Raw genomic sequence first — 25,810 nt, 5'->3', positions numbered from 1 at the left:
CACACACACAGACTTTCTTAAAGTAAGTATTTTGGTCACTTTATTGAGCTGAATTTAAGAATTTGTACAAAGATTCAAATTCTTACATCAAAGTATAATTTTATTTATTTTTTTTTTTCAAACAGCATAATCAAAATAAGCTGCTTTATTTACAACACTGGGACAAGACTACTTCATCTTAAATTGTGAAGTTGAGAAAAAGTGTTACTGATTAAATCTAGCTCAATATTAGCTTTAATATCTTATTAAGACAAAATTAAATTTATTTTCTTAAAACCAAATTACTTTTCTAATGCAAAACGTGCTTGACAAGATTATTTTTCTTTTCAGACAAAAAATAAAGAAACAAGGCATTTTTACTTTCTTGAGATTCCTTTTTTGCAGTGTAATGTTCTTCGTGCTGTTTGTAGTACTGTATGTCTGTTATCAAGAACTTAACTAGGAAACTAAGGAAATAAGGTCAGTTGCAGGTCTGGTGCCCTTTCCCCTATTTTGCCCAATTAGAGTTCTGTACTGCTTTTCCTGATATGCTTGAAGTGACCTATTGACCATTTAAATCCATTATTAGACATGTCTGTGGCATAAAGCCAATCAGGTCTGACTTTGACTAATTTCCCTGGGTTCATTTGAGCATTTCCTGAGTGCTGATAAAAGGCTAGAAGGACAGATGCAGATTTATGTCTACGATGAAGTAGAGCAGCAAGATCACCTTATTGGCTCAGTCCTACAAAGTTTACTCAATCAACTTTCACAAAAAATATTCAGAATAATGCCATCAGAAAAACATTTCATATTCACTTCAACCAAAGAACAGTAGAATGTACAAGGGAGCACTGGTTGATACAGAGGGGAGAGTGTTTAAAAAATCATGCAAGTAAGTATAAAGGACTCGCTGTTGCATCACCTGTTTCCATGGCTCGGCCCCTTTGCCATGGCAACGGAATGCCGGTTGGGTCGTCAGTGTGGGTGTAGAAAGAAACCTAGAGGAGGAACAAGTGTGTGTTTAGTCTATTAGAGCTGCAAGGCAACGACTGGCTCAGCATTACAGCACTGAAAGAGTTACATCATTGAAGAGGAATCCTTCTACCCCCCTGTGGCTCGCAAACCAAGCACGGTTCTTTCTTTCAGCTGTTCCTCTGTTGATTGTGTAAATGGAGGAAGCGAGGAATAGCTTAGTAATTGGGTCTCTTTGTGAAATGTCAAGGAACATTTTTCAATGCCAAGACATCTTAATATAAATGTAGATTTTTTTTGTCTGGTCCTGAGCAAATCCCTTAAATCTGCTCGCCAAGTACCCACTCAGAGCACATTACAGTAACTGATCACTTTTGTTTGTCCTCTTCTTCCTCCTCTCTCATCACAGGAACAACAGAACGTGTTTGTCTGATACAGGGTACAGTCGAAGCCCTCAATGGTGTCCACAACTTCATCGCGGAGAAAGTCCGCGAGATGCCCCAGAGCGCCCAGAAACCTGAGCCAGTCAGCATACTGCAGCCACAGACCACTGTCAACCCCGACCGCGTCAAACAGGTGAGAGAGGGTGTGTGGTCTCTGTGTGGTAGGGACAGTTCACTTCCAGGACACCTTGTTTATTAGCCGCCAGTCTTACTTGTTCTCTGGGCCATGACCCACAGTCTGGTAGGGTCAGGAAAATGTGAGGGTATGTGGTTATTTTTACCTACAGTCTTTCATACAGACAGAGCCATGTGGCAGCTGCAGCCTAAACCCCTGGGATTAACAAATCGCTGAGTAAAGCGGGGGCTGGTGTAGTACTCTGACTCAGTGAGAGATATCCCTCTTTCTGTCAGCCATTTATACTGTTAAATCTCTCTCATGTTACCTTTTATTGCTACTTCAATCTTTCTTTTTCTCTACAGGCCAAACTGATCGTGCCCAATAGCACAGCTGGGCTTATCATTGGCAAGGGTGGAGCCACAGTGAAAGCAGTGATGGAGCAGTCAGGGGCTTGGGTGCAGCTCTCCCAGAAGCCCGAGGGCATCAACCTGCAGGAGCGAGTGGTAACCATCAGTGGGGAGCCCGAACAGAACCGCAAGGCTGTGGAAATCATAGTGCAGAAGATCCAGGAGGACCCTCAGAGCAGCAGCTGCCTCAACATCAGCTATTCCAACGTCTCGGGCCCGGTGGCCAACTCCAACCCCACCGGCTCCCCCTACGCTAATACGGCCGAGGTGCTGCCCAATGCTGCCGCAGCAGCTGCCACTGCCTCCAGCCTTCTGGGCCAGGCCGGCTTGACGGGAATGGGCGCCTTCCCTGCCGCCATGTCCAGCTTCTCTGGCAACGATCTGCTGGCCATCACCTCAGCTCTCAACACGCTGGCCAGCTACGGCTACAACACCAACACCCTGGGCCTGGGCCTCAACCCGGCAGCTGCTTCTGGGGTACTTGCTGCAGTAGCAGCTAGTGCTAACCCGGCTGCTGCTGCTGCAGCTAACCTACTGGCCTCCTATGCTAGCGATGCCTCCAGCAGTGCTGGCCACCCTGCTACGGGCCTTGGGGGGTTCTCCCTGGGTTCTCTAGCAGCTGCTACAGGGGCTTCCAATGGTTACCTAAATGCTTCATCCCCACTGATGGCCTCCTCCCTGTTGGCAACAGAGAAGCTGGCGGATGGGGCCAAGGACGTGGTTGAGATTGCTGTGCCCGAGAATCTGGTTGGTGCCATTTTGGGGAAAGGAGGGAAAACGCTGGTAGAGTACCAGGAGTTAACAGGAGCCCGCATCCAGATCTCCAAAAAGGGAGAGTTCATTCCTGGTACTCGGAACCGTAAAGTTACCATAACAGGGTCGCCAGCCGCTACGCAAGCAGCGCAGTATCTGATCAGCCAGCGGATCACGTACGAGCAGGGCGTGCGCGCTACCAATCCACAAAAGGTGGGCTAAAAGGAAAAAGAAGAGGAAAGAAGGAAAGGATGAAGACAGAGATAGAAGGGAATTGAGAGGGTCACGATGAATAGAAAAAAGAAACGTCCAAATATCTGTTCAATATTTCAGTATCAAATGAGAGAATCACAAAGGAGGAGGTGGGGGAGACAACCAAGATAAGTGTGTGTGATATGTGAATGTGTTTTTAGGACTGACGTCCTGATGTTTTTTAAAAGTTTGTGTCGAGTCCTTTTGACGAAGGTGATCAGAGTAAGCTGAACTGGTCCACTGCCAAGCTGCAGATTCAAGGGTGAGGCCGCAGGGTTTCACCCTCCTCCAAAACCTCATAGCTGTTTTATTTTTCCTTTTTCTGTTTGGGTTTTGTTGGTTTTGATTTCAGTTGCAAACCTCAGCTCCCGGTGAGCTGAGCGCATCAGATGAAGTTCCAGCCAGCTGACAGAGCTGTTTTACAAACCTTGCTCTTTGTGTACAATGCAGAAGGCATTGTTAACAGGGGAGAGGTTTTATGACAAGCACCTGAGGTCATCTCAGTCTATGGGGAAGCAATCTGAGTATAATTTCTTTAAAGAAATCACATCTATGTTGACATATGTTGAATTCTGGCTCATATCATAATTGAAGTTTCTAAATTTGGGTATTTTATATTTTCATCCTTTATTTATTGACATGGTCTCATTCAAACACAAATAGATTATTTAAACCTGTGAATGCAGGTTGATCTGAATGTAAAAACAATATTAGCCTATCGCTATTTTTTATTTACAGGGATCAAATATTGTGTTGCAGTGAAAGAAATGTATAACTCAAACCCAGTCTGAACTTCACTGTTGCTGTCTGCAAGTATAGTTCAGGGGTTAAATAATCAATGTGAGAGGATAGAGGAGACACACAGGAATGTATAAATATATTTTACATGAACACACATAGATAATGCTCCCACAAAGCCACAAACACTGAAACATATTTGCATATTCAAACACACAGAAATATGTTGTTCTTTAACCCGTTCTTGGTGCTATAGGATTAGGTTTATATCTCCTTTACCATGAAATCAGAATCTCTCTGGCGACTATTCTCTTTACTTGATGTAAAAAAAAAAAAAAAAAGCTGATGTGTCGTCCAGCCATTAGTAGCCCATTGGATCTGACCCACCCTCTCACCTAATGAAAAAGGATTGATTTCAGCACTTCATGATGAAAAGCAATCCAGTCTTAATATTTCAAGTCCATCCTCGCTCCCAATGCAGGTCCTTTTTTTTGTCTTCTAAAAAAAATTTGGCCATCTCTAGATTTTACCTGACAATACGTTTGCCTTAGTCACACATTTGTAACTCCCGAGAATTAATTTTAAATCTCAGACTACCTTGAAGCAGTGTCTAACCAGTTTAGTTCAGCAAAGAGAACAAAGCACTACAAAAAGCATTTTGATAAGAAAAGCTGTATGAACCAATATCTGTGAACAAAGAAACTATTGCCTTTACATTAAGGGTACCAAATAGTCAAGAGACATACACTAATGAAAGGGAAGTAGAATGACACTTGAAAAGAAGGTTTGGACTCACTTTTTCTGTGAGCCATCCTTCCCAATTTGCATCAAAAAAACGATTCTGCAGTTCATCCAGGCAGCCTGTTATCGTTCCCAAAACACGTTAACGCTCACTAACTTCGGGCGGAGCGTGTAATAAAACATCATGAAATGTTTTGGCATCGTTGTCTTTTATGGGCAATTGTTTGTCTAATGCAGGGAGGCTAATTGTCTAGAGCATTTCCAAGCACTCGAAGATTACCTTGGCTTCCTTCTGTGCTGCTATCCATGGTGTTCATCCTGAGTACACTGGGTCTCTGAAGACTGCACTGTGAGACATTAAGAACACAATGTAAAGCGTGTCTGTCCCTGCTGGGATGTGAGTATATTTTAATGTGCACATCTATGTCACATACACAAGAATACCGACAGAAGGGATATCTCCACAAGAGCATTTATACTCCAGCGTCTTGTGATGTTTCTGTTTACCAGTACCAATGCACTGCTCTTAAATTAGCGGACATTTTCTGACAAATTATTCCCACCGCATTCCTCCTGCACTGTATTCTCCAGTCCTATTACGTCCACTTCAGCCCCACCCCCCCGCTCTAGAGACATCTTTCAAGTGTCCCCATCAACCCAAGCTCTATGATCAGCTTCCTGAATGCACGGCTGTGAGGGTTGGTGCTGAGTAGCGTCCAAGAAAAATCTGAACCGCTCGCGTTTTTTTGGGGGGAAATTCAATGATTAGCCTTTTTTCATTTTCATAACTCATGTTTCAAAGTAAATGGGTTTGAAACAACTCTTTGTGTCTGAACATTATGCGTGGCAATTGCAACAGTGAGCCTTTCTTCCTAACTGAAATCTTTCCTTTCGCTACGTGTCTGGAAGGCTTCACAGTCATCCACAACTACAATCTGGCCACTAATGAAATCATAGCATAAGATAACCTTTTACTGCCCAAGATTTTAGCATATAATAAGATACAAGCACAAAACAAGGGGATGTTTTATCAATGCAACTGGACTGCTTGACCGCAGAGAGCTCTCCTTCTAAGCTCTCCGGTCTATATGTTGTGCCAAATACTATTTCTCTCAGCCCCCTCATTGACTTTCCTCTTTCTCTCAACATTTTTATTCCCCTGCATGTCGCTGTTTCTCACCCCTCTGAGATACCTCCTGTGTCCCAATCCCTGTCTGTGCTTCCTCCTTCACTGTGCTCTCCCCCTCTTTCTCCTTCCTCCTGTCTTGTCTTCTCATGGGCGGTGTGTCGGGTGTGCTGCTGGTGGGAGTTATGCACTATAGGTCATAAGGGTATGAAAATATTTCCCCAGGCCGTAGAGTTCACAAGGCTAAAATGCACAGAAAACACCTGCCTCCAAAACTGTGACACCCACAAGACCAACCAGCAACGTTAGCTCAAAGTATCAAATTCCCTCTATAAGAAGAACAAGTAGGATTTAGAAAAGTTTAGACCGTGAACTATGGCCTGTTCAGGGAAGAGAAAGTGTTGTTTTTTTCTTCCAAAAGAAGGCGAATTTTGGTTGAATAAATATTCATACGTCGGCTGAACAAACTGAGCTCAAGTTTCAGCCTCCAAACAAAGCATAGTAAGGACAGAACGCATACGATAGCGAGAGTAAGGCGGGAACTTGTTTGTGACCTCAAGCCGAAACAATGACATCCTTTATGCATATCCTCTTATCTGAAAATGACTAGAATTCATTTCTGTGGAATACAATATGTCATGTCATATGATCTATATGTACTTTATTGTAGCTATTCTAGTTTGTAGTCCAAATGCAGTCCAGCGTTGTCGATACAATGTGAACTATGTTATATTTGTGTGGATGATGAGAGTGCCAACTAAGCCTGATTAAGATTAGCTTCGCGATTTGTTTGTGCATTATGATGACTCATCATCAACCTGGTGGTGTCCATATTTCTGTCATTGATGATTTAGTTTGACAGTAAGAAAATGTAAAGAATATTGGAAGCAATATAGTAGCATGTTGTCCTGTTTTGTGTTTTATGTCTGTTGTATGAACCTTTGAAATTACTAAGATTTTGAATGAATAGGTTTACATGTACTTTTTGTAAGTTATGAAAATGCTGCTATTTGATAAGTAAACTATACAAAATATTTTAGTTGAAAAGATGTCTGGTCTGTTGATTAGAAACATGCTCTAAAAGGCTGGAGCATAAAACGAGGTGTATAGAATACTATACAGTATTGGTAAGATAGTAAAAGTAATAATAGACTCCATAGTACAACCTGTGCCAAACTAGACCTCCGCAGCTTCTGAAATTGTAGATGTGCGATCAAATGTTAGATATCAATAACTTGTTTAGAAGTGCTGATCAAGTGCCAATCAAACACTGTCTTTTAAGTTAAGAAAAGATAATCAAATACATTACTTAAGAAAACAAAGGACAAAGAACTTTATGTGCATTGTTTTATCCCATAGGTACATAGAGTAAGAGTTAAAGATTGTGATTTTTATGGATTCATGTTGTTTTACACTCCATGCATCCCTTGTGTGTTTGTTTGACCTGTGGCTTAAGTACTGCTGTCTCACAAATGTCTCTATAGGCCAGCATGGACTAAGCATAACATGTTATAAGCATTCATAACATACCATTAACAATCAAAAATGTGTTTGTGGAGTTAGGTGTTATCTTTTTGCACGTCTTCTATTGCATGGTATCAAAGTAAAATTATGGAGGAAAAAAAAATTTACAAAAATTTTGCGAGGTGTCTCGCAACATTCAAAGACATAACGCTGCATGCAGTCAAATGTAAAGCACTTAAGTTTACTCGCCTCATGTTGGAAAAAAAAAAAGTTGTTTTTTGTGTTGTGAGTTGGGAGGGAGCTCATTATTGTCATGTTGGCCCGAAAAAAAAAAAAAGACACGCGCGCACACATCTCAGATCCAATTCTCATCAATGAAGTTCATCTCCACGTATCATCAGAGAAGATATTGTAATTTTTAGGTGCAGTGAGGAGTATTAAAATGTGAAACAAGCAAACGTGAAAATGTTACTCAGTGCATTGGCTCCTTGTGTTTTGCTTTTTGTTTAAGGATATCAGGCATGCAGTTCTTTTACAAAACAGGTTGAACCTCACATAACCTGTCCCATAATTTTTCTTTTTTTTTACGTCACAGCTTGAAAGCCCAGATCTAATCTATGAATGTACCCATTTACTTTTTATTTTTTGAATTTCTGTCGAATGTTATCAGTCTTTAATGTAAATTCAGGGCAGGAATGTCAAATACATGTAGAGTTAATATCTATGTCAATAACAGATTTCAGCTATAGTCAGGTAGGCCTCGCACGGCCACAGTCATGAACCAGATGTTTTAACACAACTTCCGATTCGCTGTCAACATTATCTTGTTTGTTTGGTGTTGCATAAATGCACTTTACTGATCAGTGGGTCATACTGGGTGTGAAATGAAGCGAACCATGTTGGCTTTCAGTGTTTTATTTGATTTGAATTTTTTTTGCCATTCTTTGCTGTTGTTCTGATGTTACTTTTATTTATTTGATAAAACCTGATCCTGTTGGGTCTCATGAATGATGGAAAGGGCTGGAGTCTCAGACAAAATAGAAAAGTAGCACCTGTTTCCTCACTCGAAGGCTTCTCCTTCGCATTCCCTTCAGCAGAGGTTTGTGTCAGTCACTGAGTGCTTTGTTTTTACCCGACATGTGAAACCAGGAGGGGTCCTTTTGCATCCTCATTTGCTTTAAATTACAAATTAGGAAACGTTCATTTCTCTGAAAGTACTGAGGGATGCAAGCTCAAGGTCTGTCAGATCTGAGAGACATAATCGGCACCAGCAAAATGAAGATTGCCTCTGCCACCTCAACATGATCCAAAATCACAGAGGAAACCTATTAGACTTTGAGTGGCCTGGTTACATGAATGATATTTCTCTCGTTATTTTGTGTTACCAACCCCCTGTCTTTGCATTTACTGCTTCCTCATCTGAATGCCAAACGAATTACAGTATCATTCCAAAAGTTGTTATGTTTGTTTTTATTTTTCACTCCAAATGTATCCTGGACGTTCATCCGCCCCCATGGAGCCCTTTCACAAGAAGACTAGGACTGGTTTTTGAACGCTACAAACTGGCTACGGCTGCCCGCTCCTCTCTTCTCTCTGAGTCTCACTCTCTCAGCCTACACGATATCACGATTTGTGTTTCATCACACCGAGCGCCTGCTACTGTGTCCGCCCTTTAAACGGATTAAGGTATCTCTGAGCCCTTTTCGTCTGAGAAAACACAGGATTCTTTGCCAACCAGATATGAGGCCATTTTTTATTTTTTTTGTCTTTGACCCTCTGAACCTCCCATGAACTTGGTTGACCTCCATCCCCCAAGAACTCATGTATGTGTTGGATATTTTACACCACTTTTACTGTCAAACTCTGCGAGACTGTTCTTTTGTTTCCTGGTTATCTGGACTATTCTGCAGGGTTGAACGCTTGCTTAAGTGTAAACTGAAGAAAGCATGCCAGTACCTTGCAACCATTTTCACGCCATTGTAGGTTTTCTTTTCGGGGTTTGGTTTTTACTTGGTTTTAACCTCTGTTCTTTCCATCTCAGAACAAAATGGACTGACAGCATAAGATCAAATATTCCAACTTAAGAAACGTGATGTTGCTGATTGGGTACACTTCTCTTTGATATTAACGACAACAGTTCTGTCTTTCGTTTGTGACGAGGAGAATCTGTGAAAGTCCACAGTGTTAACTACCTAAAGGGCTTTCTAGGACAGCATTTATATGTCTTTTAAAATGAAACTCTCTGAATATATTCAGAAATGAGAGGAAAAAATGTCTTCTTGTGCCATTTTAGAAAAAGTGTGAAAACTTTTCGTGGCAAATATTGTCAGCAAGAGTGCCAAATAATTCCATACTGAGCCAAAAGGCAGCCAGCCTACATAACTAAATGTTAGATCACTGGAATGGTTATGTCCCATTTCCACTCCCCTTGAAAAACATCACCCTAATTGTACAACGTTTGAGCTCATGTACCATTATTGTTATGCTGCCAGTCTGTTTTCTGCTTTTGTCAGAGAAACATCTCAGAAGCAGTATATTTTCTAAATGATACACTGTTGATAAAACGACAACAGCTACTATGGTGAGGGAATGAGAGGATTTTAAAAGTGTCATTGTTTTTATTATTCGTTCCTTTGAACATTATTCATTAATAGATTTAACGGTAATGACTATTTAATGTAACTGTAGTACTGTGTTTGTAAAAGAAATTCAGTGAGTTGTGTTTTATGACTCGTGGACTACCAGTGAAGTCAGCATTTCAGTGTTAATAATTGAATTGTTTTTTAAAGATTATTTTTGCGACGGCAACAAAGAGTCATTATAAATGTTCATTTTAACATCACTTGTCTTCTGTTCCCTTTATTCTCCACCTTGTCCCTCTGCTCTGTCTCACTTGAGTGAAAGGTCGAGTGTTTATATGATTGCAACCAACACATTCTATGAATAGATCGATTTCTGAAGTGCTGAATCTAAGCACGTATTAAATGTGAACAATGGCTGTGTTTACATGGGCACAATGCTCATATAATGAGGAATCAGATTAAGGTGCAACAATTATGTGGTGGAAAGCAGCATAAATTTCACACCTGATTTACATGAATTTATTTGATACTGAGGGTAGGGTGTTAGATAATGGATGCTACATTTAGTGCCTCATTATACTGTTCAGCTTAAAAAGCTTATTTTGTTACCAGAGTGGCAGTGACTTTGACAAACATGAACATTTTGTTTCATTTAGTGGAGCATCCGGGGAAAAGCTTCAAATGTTTGTCCTCTCTGTGATCGCTCTTTGAACACAGGTGGTTTCACTGCAAGAGAAATTGAAATATTATGGGATTTTACAGGCCAAGGCCAGTCCACTATTTTTACACCTATGTGCCCAGCACACCCATACAAGTATTTTCATTTATTCTAAAATATAGAAAAGTAACACACAGCAAGGGTTGTAGTGAGGTTGTGATCACTGGAAGTAGACGAATAAGGAAGAAGACTTGAGAATATAGGAAATAACTCACTATAGTCTCCATATGTATTTCGTTTTTATTTAGCTGAGATCAGCAATCATAGTACAACACAGGCACTGGTTTCTTAAATAGGCTACACCGTAGTTAAACATGTAATGGACAATTGTGTTCCATCATTAGGGTGATTAACAAACAAATAAGAGGTCTAAAGAACCTCTATTTATTAGATATGTAGATAAAGTTGTTTATGATGTTCATTTTGAGCTTTCTCTGTATATCTATTAGAAAAATGTAGTGAAGTGTAAATGTAAATGTTGAGAGAGATGCTTGACATGGTGCTTGTCATTTAGTTTGAAGTAATTCATTTGGCTTTAGCTCCTGTTACTGTTTAAAGATCTGATTTGCTGAATACTAGGCCTACATAGGTTTTAGGATTTATTTACTCTAACAGGTATTAGATATAAACCAGTGGACAAATTACATTTTTGACCTGATAATGGTGCTGAAATGTTAAGTGATCACATTATTAAAGTTCATCTTGAGGAGGACATGAATGTCTATCAAATTTCATAGCAATCCATCCAGTAGCTGTTGAGATATATATTTCAGTCTGGACCAGAGTGGTGGACCATGCTAAAAATGCAGGATTATTGTTGGCCCCAACATTTTCCTCTTCTGTGCTGGAGAATCCTCTGAGTGAGCGTTTAGACCATCACAGGACATTCACACTCTCCACAAAAGCCCTGTATGGTAATGAAATCCTTTCAGGGCTACAAGCTGCTTATGACTGAGTAACACACTATTCAAATCACAGCAACTCTGAAACTGATTAAACCTTTATTGTTTAAGTAATACATTAGATTTAATTAGAGAATTCTCTGTAGCTGTGGTCAGAGAGGAACCTCTTAGAGGTGGATAATATGACTGACTAACATCTGATATTCAATGTGAGCCAATAATAGTATAATATATCAGAATAAAGTGTGCACAGCTGGCTTGTACAAACAGTAATTATCAATTTAAAGATAATGAGATGATCAGGGTATGCTATCGTACAACTTCCACTAGGTCGATGCTATTATCATTATTGGTGCACAACCCGATGAAAAGCATTCATACACTGTATTTTATATCAATAAATGCCAACTCTATATGAGCTCCGAGCACAGTCCCAATTACTTTTACATACTGTCAAGTTAGTGAAAACTGTTTGAATGTCTGCAACATGTCAGACTGCCATGACTTTTATGTAATGATGTCCATGAGCCATCCAGCACACAGCCGTCCCTCCTACACTGTTCGACCTTGTTCATTATCCAGCAGATACGTCCCTAATCTTCTGAGCTCAGCCACACAAGACAGGAAGGTGACATCAAACACACACACACATATATATATGTAGCTATACTGAGGTCATGTATTCACAGTCACAGTGTTTTCTCTGGGATTTTTTGTTGTTTTAGCAACCTGAGATGCATATTATGTACTGCAATTGAAACACAATATACATAGGGGATTATTTTAAGGTTGGTCCCAATATGTTTTTGACTTAGTTTGTTTACTTCACTCAAAATGTTGCTCCTGGCAGTGCTGTAATGTGAAGAGCACTCCAAGACTACTGCATTTACACCAGTAATACTTATATTAACTGATGCCAATAAATGAAAAAAGACTAACAGAAATCATAATTAAACAACTGGACAAATAAATGTTCTAAAATCTTAGGGAAAATACCCCTCTAAAGAAAATGTTCTGAAATGTTTACAACAGACTGAATGTTCAAAAAACATCTTTCTCTTACTGCTCTGGGTTTCCGGTAATAAAAGTTTATTGCTAATTTGACTCAGATACCTTTGGAAAATCAGTGAATTCCTTCCCAGATGCTTGCATGTGGAATTTAGCAAAAGAGACACAACAGCAGATGGACTTGAGTCGTGGAAAGCTTGCATGTAGTTTGCATAACAATTACCAGAATGACTAACTAACTTGCAAATATGGCCTGACAATTAGGCATATGAGTAAGTCACTGGAAATAGTAACCACCCTGAGGTCACTGGTATTTGGGGAATAACATGTAGCCAATTTGAATTTATGAACTCCTCTGTGTGATCCCCTGCAGTTTAACCCTCCTAATGCCGTGATGTTACAGAAATATTCAGAATGCTTAAAATATCTGTTATATGATTATAATATTTTCAGTATTAATTATGCTATTTTAAAACTTTATCTTGCTGTATCCGCATTAATCATACTGCCCAATCTGCTCTTTGTTAAGCTCTTTAGACAAAAAAGCACCTTCCTATATTGTAAAGACAAGAAAATGACCTTACATTGCCCACTGTGCAGTGAGTAAAATCATAATTCAAAATTGTCTGCACATTTCAACCCATCCAATGTCTCATTTCTAGCTCAGATTGAGGTGTAAAACCCTGCAGCAGTATACATTTAGGCACATTTGATTCCTGCTGTGAGAGAAGGTAGCAATGGGCTTGAATGATAAAATTGCGTTGTCAAGGTAACAGGTTGTTCTGAAGACTGCAAATATGTCGTATTGGGGATGCTCCTATACAATATTTCAATCTGCAGCCTCTGTGGCACAGAACTACATAAGCTCTGCATTTCACTCCCTCAAAGTCGAGCAGGTAGCTGCAGAGGTAATACGGTTTGCATTTATAATTTATAGATATTTAATAGCCAGTCTATCTTCATCAGTGTTATTGAAATTATTCACTGCAAATCTCATTTGCAAAACTGAATCATACCTGTTGGAAACCTTGGGGTGGCACAGTGATTTCTTTCAAATGATGAATGAGGAAAAAGGTGTGGACTGCAAGAGAATAGAGATACACTGAGGCACCCTTTAACATGGCTCCTGATGTAACCATGGATACCTCTATTTCATGGATGGAGTAATTTTAGCTGGAGTGGGATCTGAAGGATAGATATCACTGTTCTGCACTGCACATCATATATCATCACATCTTAAATATCAGGCTACACTCCAGACATAGTGGAACACATGCATTCAGAAAGCCTCACAATTAATGTCACATTCTTCATATGCAGTATAGGCCAATATGCAACCCTCAGTATGATGACATGTGGGATGTTTTGTTTGCAGGAACAATGGTGCATTCACACAATCAAGGCAGGTGTCGGTGATGCAGTGGCTAAACTTCTATATGATTTAGTAACCTAATAAACAGTTGTGAGAATGGAGCCTGTAGTTTGGCAGATTGTTCACGGACATGTCAGATTTATGAATCCTACTTCTGTCTGTGGCGAGAGTGGAGGGTAGTAGCACTGAGACTTATCAGCAGAGAAGAGAGCGGGCGAAGTGTCTGCACTGTCAAGGCAACCATGATAGTGCTGGCCACGAGGGATTAAGAGGAGATGTAGCTGCGATAAAAACAGAGCAGCACTGAGACTAACTCGGCCAGTTTCTTGAAGTCAAGAAACAAGAGACTTGATTGTCAAAGTGCGTGCACACACTCGGCTGGATAAATGCATTTTGTTTTGGTTTTTTGTCATGATTTTATAGGAAATCAGTGGAAATAGACAGTGATGAATGGTGCCAGGATACTTTTCTTTTTGCACTGTAAGCAGGGAGAGACTTAGGAAGATTCTAAAGGTTACAAGCACAAATATTATTGATGCCAACATATCAGGTTAGTTAGTTGCTGAGTGGTGTGTGTGGAGAATCTTCTTGTGAAATGATTTGTGAAAGGTCTCTGTCATTCTTAAAATGACAATTTTGAATGCTAACTTACATATCACTATCAAAAAAAGGAAAACAGACAGCTCCATAGGCCTGGTTAAAATGTAGCAGTGCGGACAGAGCTATTCAGCAAATTGTAGACAGATTAATATTTATGTAAATGACTTGTACCTTGTACATGCTGAATGCAGAATATACAGTAGTAGCTCTATCAAATGCTCTCTGACTCCACCTGCTGGTTTTATTTAGCACTTATATGCACACAGACGTCATGTTACAATCTGCTGAAAGACCATCTACTGTCACTTCTGAATGCCTGCGATGCCACTTTGCAGGCAGCATAGAGAACAAACGTTTCCCTTAAGTTGCTGTTCAGTCCCATGTCGTGCCAGTTAAACCTGAGGGGGGTGCTGTTCTGTGGCTGACCCTCCTGGCCTGTGTGGAGCTGTGTCAGGAAAGGCAGATGATTAAAGCCGACGTTTGATCTTTGTGCCAATGTTCAAATTTTTCATATTCAACAATTTTCCTGCCAGTTGGCCAGGAATTTCAGTACAAGTGTTCTGTGAAGCTGAGAAGATGGAATACAGCTTGCTAGGGTTGGTTTCTGATGTGTCACCCTGTAAAGATAAACTAATCAACTATGATTCATCTTCCTCTAAAGGGAAACTCAGTAGAATGAATAACCCATAGGATTTTTTTGGTCTCATTTTTTAAATACATTTTTGGCATTTTTGTGCCTTTATTAGTGGGTCGACAGAAGGGGGGAGATCAGGAAATAAGGGGACGGAGAGATGCGGGACAACATGAAACAAAGGTACCCTGTCCTCGAACCAGAGACATTGTGGTATATGTCAGCATCTTGAACCCAAAACCCCCAGTTCACCTAAAAGGATGAAATGTAACATTTGACATCTGAGACTACTTCAGGCTCCTTTCCTCCTGTGGAAACAAAAGCAGTTTTCTTTGATATTCTACATAGTCCTGATCACAGAACAACAACAAAAAAAGTTCCCTTGGCAGTTTGACACAATCTATTACAAGTATGTGGTAATCATTTCTTATATGATCCAATTATCAGAGAATAGGATTTTGTCAAAATAAATGAAAACACAATTTTCTTTCCGTTCTCATTAAGCTGTCTTTAATTATTCAGTGTGGTGTGCTATCATTTTGAAACATGCCCCAAGTCCATTGGCAAATCTTCAGAGGGATTGTTAGGATTTTTAACCGCATTCCAGTTCGCTGCCCCTGTGAAATTGTTTATACTGCCATAAAAAACTATCCTGTCTCCAAAAAGAAATTTTTCAATTTATAATATCAGAAAAGTCAAAAGGAAAATAGCTCTATAGCAGGAAAACATCCTGCTGAAGCTCCAGTGGGGCCTTACCTGTCATGCAGTGGTTCTGGGTCAGTGAAGGAACTCCATGGGGATCTCCATCTAAAGGGAGACCAGTATCATTTTCTTTCTGTACACTGTAAAAAAAAAGTACATTTACTGGGTTTTTCCTGTCTATTTTACAGATTTCTTCTTTTTTTACATAAAAAGATATTAAAAAAAGATTATAAATTAATAAATAATAATGTTAAACTGTAAAATAAAATAAAAGTTTAATACTGTTGATACATTTCTAAAATTATGGGAAATTTGTGACAATTAAAGGTTAAGAAAAGCATTTGTTCTGTAATTTTACATGGACTTGTTTGTTAATTGACAGATATATATATATATTCCAATTATCATATGCTCTAATCAGCCGTATAAATCTAACCACCTGGGCACCCTGGTGCTCATAATGTTCTGCAGCCCCATACCAACAAACTGCTCTGCACTGTGTGTTCTGACACCTTTCTATCAGAACCAGCATTAACTGTTTCAGCAGTTTGAGCTACAGTAGCTCGTCTGTTGGATCGGACCCAATTACGGGCCGCCTTCCACCCTCCACACGTGTATCAACTGAGCCTTGCCACCCCAATGACCCTGTCTCCGGTTTACTGGCTTTTCCTTCCTTCGAGCACTTTTGATAGGTACTGACCACTGCAGACCGGGAACACCCCACAAAAGCTGCAGTTCTGGAGATGCTCTGTCTCAGTAGTCTAGCCATCACAATGTGGCCCTTGTCAAAGTTACATGGTGTATAAACTTATGGAAGAAATGTTGAATAATATCAAAAGCTGAAAACAGCCATAATTACTGTAATTTCACAGATGGTGATATCTATTATTACAGTTCTATAAATTTAGATTAAAATAATAATAATAAAAATCAAATGATGACAACACTCTTTAAGCCTGATTATTTGTGTTCGCCTGAATTATTATATGTAATTTTATTGTTTTTACATGTGTAAATATATTTCATTTTACATTAAAAAAGACCCAAAAACTACATAAGATTATTTTAATGATAGAAGATTACTATACTTATTATTTTACAGTATTTATTTGGTGCTCCCGCTGCTGGAATATTAGTTTTTTTAGGCCTACTTGTTTTTTACAGTGTAGCATTCAGTAATGGCTCGCAGAGTGGACAATGACTGACCTTCCTGATCAGAGGGCTCATGCTCTGTTAAATACAAATCAAATTGGATTACCTGAGGCCAAACTATAATAAAACCAGGCTCTGTGAGAGAAGCACAGTGTATGGCATATGAACAGCGTTGCTAAATATTCATGTTCTGCATCCTGTTTAGCTGGGAAGGATAAACACTTATGTGTGAGTCTGAATATTTCTTTTTACTAAGAAAGAGAGAAATATTAACATATAGACAGCAAAGCCAGTGGCAACAATCAGATGAAAGAACAAAGATCGGTGTGAAGTGAAAATGAACCCAGTTTCTCTCTACAAGGAGCAACTGAACATATGTTTTTTGTTTGTTTGTTTTTAGTATAGGGCAGCTGGTTCCCTTAACACATTTTACAGACAGTTAGCAAGAATCATTCTTTGTGTAGCTATTATCATTACAGAAGAGACTAAAGGATATTTTACAAATACTACAGAAACACTATAACCCTTACAATAATCTTATAAATATTACATATTATAGTGATACCATAAGAGATAATGACACAATAAATTATTGAGCCTCACAGACACAAAGCAAGCCTTTACTGATGTCTTAATTTTAGTCTGGAAGCCTGCACAGTGGACTACTAAATGTCTCTGGGATGTAATACAAAAACTTTATTGTGGAAACGTGTCACAATAAGACATAAGAAATATAAAAACATTCATAAAAATAAAACTCATGATATACAAATATACAATATACAACATCACATTAACATACTGTGTAAAAAACTGCAGCAAAGTCAGGAGCACCACTCTGTGTGCCAGTCTACCAGATCCTGCTTTCATTCATTACTGTGACAGCTTTTGTGTCAAAGGATTTCTTGAAGATATTTCTGTTAGCCATCTGTAATCTGTAGCCTAACGTCTGCTTGAAGGTAAGAGCTCAGATTCACTGTGCAGTGGGTGAGAGGGGTCTGTAATAATTCTGTCAGCTTTACTTCTTAAGAGTTCATCATACATACCTCTTAGCTGCTTTTCCCTATGATTTTGGTGGCCACTTCACTATTTTCTGCAGCTTATTCCTCCTCTCAGTGTTCCGAGTACCATACCGCATGATCATGTTAAATGATAAAATGCCTTCCACTAGGCTCTTATACACAGTTACCAGAATATTTTGGCTCACTCTAAAATTGTAAAAGTAATAGCAGAATGGAAGAAAAGAAATGTATATTTACAGAATGCAGGTTCAGTAAATTTTATATAAATAGCTTCCCCAAGTACACATTCCAGACCAGATGGTGGCAGGACCGTGCTTTAACTGGCTTCGAACACAGCGCAAAAATAAATTAATAAATAGAGGAATTAAAAGAAGAAAGGAGAAATTCAACGAAGATGGTATAACTGCAAAGAGGTAAATGGGCTGTCCCGGAAATGTCGGAAATAAATTCCAGCTTAATTTGATGAGACATTGGTTAGTGAATGACGAATAATGTTCCTATTTTCAACAATAATAAAACAACTACGTACACACAACATAACCTGAGTGACGCATTTTTCAAGCCTTGCACGTTGCACTGCGCATGTCCAAAATAAATATATTGTATGTTGACGATTTCAAGACACTGACGTTACTTAAAACGTTAATAGCACACACAGACACCAGGCAGGATACACAGAACTGTAGTGTATCTCATTGTATCAAACCAACCAACCAGTCTTCTTTTCTGAAACCCGAAGCAAAGACGGAAACAACAGTAAGAGCTCCTCTCGTATCCCAGTTGCTCTCTGCAGCGTCAGTTGGGCGTGTTCACGGACTCTCCTGCCAGCTGAGGTTAGAGGAGCTCATAACTCAGATATCCTGCCGTCAACTTCACAAAGTGCTGTTGCTTCACGGTAAATAGAAACTTCGACTTCTAAATAATTTACGTTAAAACCAGTGGAACATAAGATAATTGGTAATTGCGGTAATTCCGAGTTTCTCTGACTTTGACAGAGTATCCAACGTTATCCGTGTAAATTAGCTGAGCTAAAGCTAAAGTTAGTTAGCGTTAGCTAGCTGTTCAGGGGACCCAAAGTACGTCCCAGTTTAAAAGTGTAACGTTACTGTTATGACAGGTAACTGACATGATGCTAATTTTCGACCTTAATGTTAATGTTCATACTGTAGCTCGTTAACTGTTAGGCTAATTTACCCAATCTTTGAACTTAAAAATGTCACATTTAACGTTACTTACTAACAGTTAGCTAACGTTAGTTGGCTTTTTAAAGTTCAGAGATGTCATTGTGAACGTATGTTGCTCTTGTACAATCATTTACACCGGATCTATTTTTCGCAGTCTGGGTGCGGCGTTGCATTTTTCCCACAACAGGAATGTTAAGTGGGGTTGGTGGGTGCGCCGCTACCTTAACTAACGTCAAGTTACCAAGAAAAAACAGGACATGCCATCAACCAGTGCTGCTGAAGCTAACGTTAGCTACTGAAACTGAAACCGCTTAACATGGCATAAACATGACGGGCCCGAATAGTGAACGACGTTTGTAATGATTGACATTCACATTATAATGGTTATGCACTGTATGTGATGTTTGCTTGTTGTATGCCGTCTACTCCTGCTTTATGATTATTGTCTTTAATGGTTCCATTATTATATTTTCACAAGAAACTGGAGATTCTTGGGATTTCTGAGTCAGACCTCTGCATAGTGCCAGACAATTGACACACACTTTCTTTACAGAGGAAAAGGTGCAGCATGTTGGAATTAACGTCTGTTTAATTGATATTGTCAGATTTCTGACTTGAGAAATGTTCTACTGCATTACACTGCTGCCATTATTCTGATCTACTACTCCATAGACACTTCCAGAAAACCATGATCCCATTGCAATAAAGTCTTTAGTCATGGAGTGTGTTCGTGGTGTCAATCTTTTTCCTAATTTATATCGCATTTTGCATTCACAGTTGACAGAAGATGTTTTTTGCCAAAAAGTTCATCGGTGGCATCATTGATGTTGTCAGGTGAGAATCTGCACACAGTACCTGTCCCAGCCCAAAAAAGGTGTTTTATGGCTGAACTTCTCTCTTCATTTTTGATCCTCTTTGTAGCAACATCGACCCAGCCCAGTTTGTGCCTTCTGACCCTGTGAGTAACAGTCATTGCAGTACCAGTCCTATATCTCACCGTCACTGCTCTTCTAACTCTGGATTGTAATATAATGTTTGCTGTTCCTCTGTCCCGCAGCCTCCACCACGCAGGCCAACTGTATATGCAGAGCAGCATGAGAACGATGAGGAGAAACAGTTTCGCAGAGTCTTCCAGCAACTCGCTGGGGATGTGAGTGATCTGTCTACCTGTACTTCTCTTTGAATTTCTGCAGTTTTCTGCAGTAACCACACACTATATATACATATACCATAAAACTTAAATTAAAAGCAGGGTCCTACTTAAAAGCGGGTCCCTTTACTAGCCTGGTGTGGCTGAACCATTTAATAGTATTTCCTATCTAGAGTTTTGTGCAAAAGGAATTAAAGGCCTGTCCCATATATACGCCTGTTCCAAATAAAGGCACGTTGAGTTCAGTGACTGAAGCAAATAAAAGCCTAAGCTATTAATTTAAGTTTTATGGTATATTGTTTTTTCAATAATATGCAAGCTTCTAAGTCTAAAAGGTATTTTAACTGTTCAAAAAATGTTTCTCCATCATCCATTTTGTAACACCATGCGGTTGGCTGTCTGTATAGCTCTGTGATGTTTACACTGTTGAATGTTTGTCATATATAGGACTTGGAAGTGAGCCCAAATGAGCTGATGAACATCCTGAACAAAATCATTTCAAAGCGTAAGACATGTTTGTGTGTGACACAGTTCATTGTGGTCTGCCTTTACAATATGTCTTTAAAAGAGATACAACATTGTGAATGACTTTCAGGTGACGACCTGAAGACCGATGGATTCAGCATTGAGTCTTGCAGGAGCATGGTGGCAGTCATGGATGTATCCTTTCTGTCGTTAGGCTTTAAGTGTTGTGTAATCCAGGTGATAGTATGAAGCTGGCAGTGATAGTATAGAAACAAAGAACATATACATCAACATGCTCTAAAAAGGGGTGTGTCCATTACACCCACAGCTCATCAGGGCTGTGGACATTGATTTAAACGTGCTGTTGGGAAAAAGTATGGGATCCTTGATCCCAAAAATGTGGTCAAACTGTTAAAAGAGCTCTGAGACTATGCTTGGCTTCTGTAAGCAGAAGGTTCATAGCTCTGTATTGTAAGCTAGAAGCAAAGCTTTAATATGTTTTATTAGTAATCAATATGAATTGCATATTAAGTAGAACACAGTGTGAATGGGAGTTATGGGATTCTTTCATTTGTAGTGTAAACCCCAAAACTGCAGTCTTGTGTGAACAAGTCAATCTAAAAGTTGATAGTCATTCTCTGCTATGAATAAAAACCACATGAATGAGGAAGGCCCGTAACAGTACGCCTTTGGCAAATACAGCATGCCCACAAGTAGTGCAACTGCTTGTCTAAGCTGGAGCCAAAGAAGACTTGATGTCTGTTGTCCTTAATTCTGAGTCAGAGCGACAGCACTGGTAAACTCGGCTTTCACGAATTCAAACAACTGTGGAACAATATCAAGAAATGGCAGGCAAGTACAGCAGCCCTGTTTCATTTGAACGACACATCTGTTTCTGTGCTGTTACATTCCTGTGGCCAGTGTTAATCATCTCCAGTTAACAGTGGACACACAAGGAACTGTAGCTTAAAGCATATACGGTATCAGCTGTTGAGTGATGTTAGGACTTTGATTTAAATGTAGTGTGCCAAAGTCCTCTTTATTTTAAATAAACTGCCACATTTTAAATAGACATACATCTGTATACTGTGTTCACTGAAGGGCACACATTATTAAATTGGCTACATGTGGAACAGATAATTTAATATCCTGTCAAATGAATCTGATATGACACATTTGGTTCTTGTTGAATTGAGCCTACAGTACAAGAAAAACATCCACTCCCCTAATTTCAGTTATTATTTTTCAAAACAAATTTAAAGGGATTTCTTATATAGTTGTTACAATTATATTGACGTAGGTTGTGTCTTTTACTCTTTCTAGGTTGTGAGTCATCTTACTAGGAAACTTTCAGATGCTTTAAATACTGTTAATGTCATTGTTTAGGGAGTGTACAAAGCCCATGACAGTGATGGCTCTGGTTTTATCAGTGCAGATGAGTTGCCCAATGCTTTCAGAGCTGCTGGTGAGTTTTTGATATATTTTATATATACTAAAAACTATATAACATATAATATGTATATTAATAACTGCCACAGGTAAAGTGATCGTCATGAATGCAGTAAGAACTTAGAAAAGTGTTTTTGTGTTCATGTTTTAAATATAAAAAAGATTGGATTTGGATAGTTGTTTCAGAAGCCTAGCTTTAAATATGATCATTTTATCAAATGGGGAATTTGTGAGGTGAGGTTTGGCTTAGCTCCTGCTGGCATCATTTTATTATCTCGGCATGACCAGTGAATACTATTTAAATAGATAAATTGCTCAATCATTATTCCAGGCACCTTGATAGATATGGGCAGCCAGTCAAATATAAGTCAAATGTTTCTGAACTCTATAGAAAGCCTCATATTTGAGCTGCTGTGTAATGGATAGAGGGGAAATGTGATGTTCACATCCTGCGCTGTCACAAGCCTCTCATCCATGAGTAGTTACAAGCATGCTTCAGTGCGGTGATACGTAGAAAGAGAATAGTTACTGGAAAGATACGTTGCTGTTTTTGGGGGGGCACTTTGAGAACTACAATGGGGTGCAGCTGTTGCTCAGAAGGTAGAACGGGTCGTGCACTAATTAGAAGCTGGTCGGTTCAATCCCTGGCTTCTCCTGCTGGATATCAAAGTGTCCTGAAAGTGTCCAAAGCAAGATACTGAACCCCGAATTGCTGTGTGTGTCAATGTGAGTTGTAGTGATAAGCGCTTGAAATAGTTGGAAAAACTAGCTAGAAAGATGCTGTATAAGTGCCGTCCATTTACCACAAGCTGAATGCTGGAGAAAAGGCAGACATCTCTAGGGCTTTTCAAAAGTCAGCAACTCGCACCAAAACGATCTCGCTGGATAAATAGCTGTACACGTAAGAGGAAGAATATGTATTTTTTATTTTGGGGTGAACCATCTCGTTTTAAGGATTAGAATATGATACCTGTACACAGTGCAGTCTCAATCGTATGTACATGTAGCCTTTGTGTAAGTCCTGTGTAATAGTGTACAGTTGTTTCATCTTTTCCTCAGGCTTCCCCCTCAATGAACAGCTGTTCCAGATGATAATTCGCAGATACAGCGATGAAAATGGGAACATGGATTTTGACAACTACATTGGCTGCCTTGTGAGGCTGGACGCCATGTGCCGTAAGTTTGAAACACCAGTCCTAAAATAAACTGATTTACTTGTTGGTTTAGCAGCTTTATCTCTGTGATAAGACTGATTGACTCATAAACTGAAGGTGTTGTTGTCTTAATATCTTGTCTGATTCAGGTGCCTTCAAAACCCTGGATAAGGATAACAATGGGACTATCAAAGTCAACGTTCAGGAGGTAAAGCAATTTCAATTTTAAATATCAGCGGGGTTTGGCTGGAATTCAGTTTTTTAAAAGCATTTGATTTAGTTGATAGGAACAGTTTGCTGTTTACATAAAGTAATCTTCTCTGCTCTTGTTTCTTTTCAGTGGCTTCAGTTGACCATGTACTCCTGAGTCCAGACGAGGTCTCTCCTGCTTGCTATACAGAACCACTTTGTTTGTTTACCAGTACAGAATATATTCTCAACCATCCCTCCTGTTATTCAGAAAATCCCTTGTGTGTGCAGGTTTATTTAGAATGTTAATGCCATGAAAGTGTTGTGGGATTGTTCACTGCTCCATAAAACTTGGAAGACAGAATTTATACTGTAGTACCAACCCAGAAAAGCACAAACCTGCACTCACAATGGTATCTGTAGCTGAGGATCATAAACAAATGCTACTGAATATTTTTTGCCAACATTATTAATAGTATGTTGAATTAGTGTCATTTGGTCCAGTTGTTGGGCATTTTTGCTTTTGATCTGCCTCACGTCCTCAAATCAAAAGGGCACGAGAGGAAACAGGCAAACATTAAGATGCCGAGAAATTAGTGAAAAACCTAATGTGAAAGCTCCAATTCCTGTGTGGCTGGGGGCTGGTTTCACAAAGATTGTATGTTAAAGGGGTCTGTGGAAGTTTTAGTTTTGCTGTTTGACTAAATGCTAAAATGACCTTGGAAAGATAACCAAAAATAATAAGTGACATTGTTTTTCACACCTTCTGACAACTGTGTCACGTGCTGACAACACAGGAAAGCCTACTTCACTCGTTGCTGTAAAAAAAAAAATCTTCCACGAGGAACAAGTTTTCTGTCGGAGTGAACAGAGTTTAACAATGTAGCTTGGTTGTTTTTTTTGCCGCCCACACAGTTTCTACTCCAATTATATCCTTCTCAGAACTGTAGGTGTGTATAGACTGCTTGATTGACATCTCCGTCTCTCGCCTGTTAACTGTGTTACACCTGTCGGGACGGCTCAATGTATGTACATTCATAATAGTGCGTGGGATATAGTGACCTCGTAAATTCCCAGAAAATCTCCACCCACTTTAACCTGATCAGAGGATTAACCTGTTTGCACACTAACTGAAAACAAGAATCATTAGGGTGCAAGTTGTCCCACCCAACATTTTAAACACAACCAACAGGATGTTGGGTAAATGGCGATCAGTCTGTACATGCTCATGCAGCCCTGAGAAGTCCTTTTGGGTAGAAGTGTGGGTGGATAATGTCTTTACATAGATTAGACTTTGAGATAGACAAGAACTAGACATGTAAAGTTATACATTAGTTGGTAGAGCCCATGTTGTCTTTGTGAAACCATTCCCAAGTTTACTGACTGCAGATTCTTATTCTTGAAAACAACAATGTGAGAACATTAAATAAAAATAAGGTTGATGTTTGAATCATGGTACACTTGCATCATAGCCTATTGCAAGTAGATCATGGTTTAACGATTAGCACACTCCATTATTTTGCATCAGAGTTGTTCTGTTACTGTATATGTATAGCAGTCAGGAATCCCAGTGTGTATTGTTTGGGTGGGCTGTTATTTTTCCATTAATTGTTTAATGCTGGTATTGCAACAAGGCCAGGGCATTGTCTGTATCTCAGCTTACAGATTACTTTTATTATCACTGTGCACTTATTCAACATGCCTGCACCAGTTGATGCCAGCACAATATGTAAATTGATAATATATGACGTGTATTCCACTAATGCATGCAGCCAATAGTAACAATGCCATTATTATGGGTTTTTAACCATGTAGTTATAGCCACGGTCATTGATCGGTCACTGTTACTGAAAATGCTTGGTAAAATAAATACCTGTGTCATGTTTGGAATAAAAGGGGTATGTTAAATGTGTCTTAGTTTTATACCTGGTGCCCTACTGCTAACAGTTGTAGCTCTACTTGTAGTGACAAATTTCTGGACCATTCAGATGAACATAAAATAGGAGCCAATTAATAAAACCCTTGCTCAAATAGGGAGCTACAGCAAAGATTTTGCAATTGAATACCACTTGCCACTTAGGTTTTCTTTAAAAGGTTACGATGCTTCAAAGCTCCAAAATCACAATCTCCCTATTTATTGATTTACTTTTTTAAATTACCATTTAAAATCTAGTTCATTGTAAAGTAGAGTTTTTCCTGGGAGTCTGGAGCCCCTTGACCTCCTGTTGCAGACTTTTGGGTGTTAATTGAGATTTCAGCACCTGGATGAATATACATATGAAATCTTGAGACAAACTGAGATAACGGTACCCTCCACTGACAGAAAACCTGGTGCATTCAAATAAAACCAGAGTATTTTTTGAGATATATTCTGCATTGTAGCTACGTCAACAGCATACTAACTTAATGCAGTAAATACCAACGACCCTTCGCGAGGGAGGGGCTAGGAGCCGTTGAATCAAAGACTTTACACCACATTGGTGTTCCTGAGTTAGACCTGATGGTTGGACCTGTTTCCTCTGTGTGTGTGTGTG

General features: G+C 39.3%; 2 protein-coding genes across 4 annotated transcripts in view; both read left to right on the top strand.

Annotated features, from left to right (window-relative positions):
- nova1 (NOVA alternative splicing regulator 1) overlaps nucleotides 1-9,838 on the top strand; it is a 23,874-nt gene extending 14,036 nt beyond the window's left edge. For both annotated transcript variants that reach the window (XM_035666960.1, XM_035666961.1), the window contains exons 3-4: nucleotides 1,364-1,530; nucleotides 1,878-9,838. In XM_035666960.1, the coding sequence (XP_035522853.1) occupies nucleotides 1,364-1,530; nucleotides 1,878-2,897 (1,187 nt within the window). In that variant the 3' untranslated portion in view covers nucleotides 2,898-9,838. The remainder of the gene's footprint in view (nucleotides 1-1,363; nucleotides 1,531-1,877) is intronic.
- An 8,597-nt stretch (nucleotides 9,839-18,435) lies between these two features.
- On the top strand, nucleotides 18,436-25,184 carry capns1a (calpain, small subunit 1 a). Of its 2 annotated transcripts, none has more exons than XM_035666322.1 (11): nucleotides 18,436-18,580; nucleotides 19,647-19,703; nucleotides 19,791-19,827; nucleotides 19,927-20,019; nucleotides 20,467-20,524; nucleotides 20,615-20,679; nucleotides 21,268-21,336; nucleotides 21,871-21,949; nucleotides 22,993-23,109; nucleotides 23,237-23,295; nucleotides 23,428-25,184. In XM_035666322.1, exons 2-11 carry the CDS (start codon nucleotides 19,657-19,659, stop codon nucleotides 23,452-23,454), a joined length of 651 nt encoding a protein of 216 aa, XP_035522215.1. In that variant the 5' UTR covers nucleotides 18,436-18,580; nucleotides 19,647-19,656; the 3' UTR covers nucleotides 23,455-25,184. The 2 variants fall into 2 exon arrangements, with proteins under 2 accessions (XP_035522215.1, XP_035522216.1); XM_035666323.1 differs by lacking the exon at nucleotides 18,436-18,580 and adding an exon at nucleotides 18,678-18,802.
- Nucleotides 25,185-25,810: the final 626 nt, after the last annotated feature.

Source organism: Morone saxatilis, unplaced genomic scaffold (genome assembly GCF_004916995.1).
Source record: "Morone saxatilis isolate NCDOM2014 unplaced genomic scaffold, NCSU_SB_2.0 Contig20, whole genome shotgun sequence".
NCBI classification, from domain to species: domain Eukaryota; kingdom Metazoa; phylum Chordata; class Actinopteri; family Moronidae; genus Morone; species Morone saxatilis.
The sequence above is the reverse complement of the archived record's forward strand: the minus strand, read 5'-3'. Positions and strand labels throughout refer to the sequence as shown.

Coding starts and splice junctions, on each gene's coding strand:
- capns1a (XM_035666322.1), top strand. CDS start 19,657: ATGTTTTTTGCCAAAAAGTTCATCGGTGGCATCATTGATGTTGTCAG. Junction 21,337..21,870: donor ACAATATCAAGAAATGGCAG/GCAAGTACAGCA, acceptor GTCATTGTTTAG/GGAGTGTACAAAGCCCATGA. Junction 21,950..22,992: donor CAATGCTTTCAGAGCTGCTG/GTGAGTTTTTGA, acceptor TCTTTTCCTCAG/GCTTCCCCCTCAATGAACAG.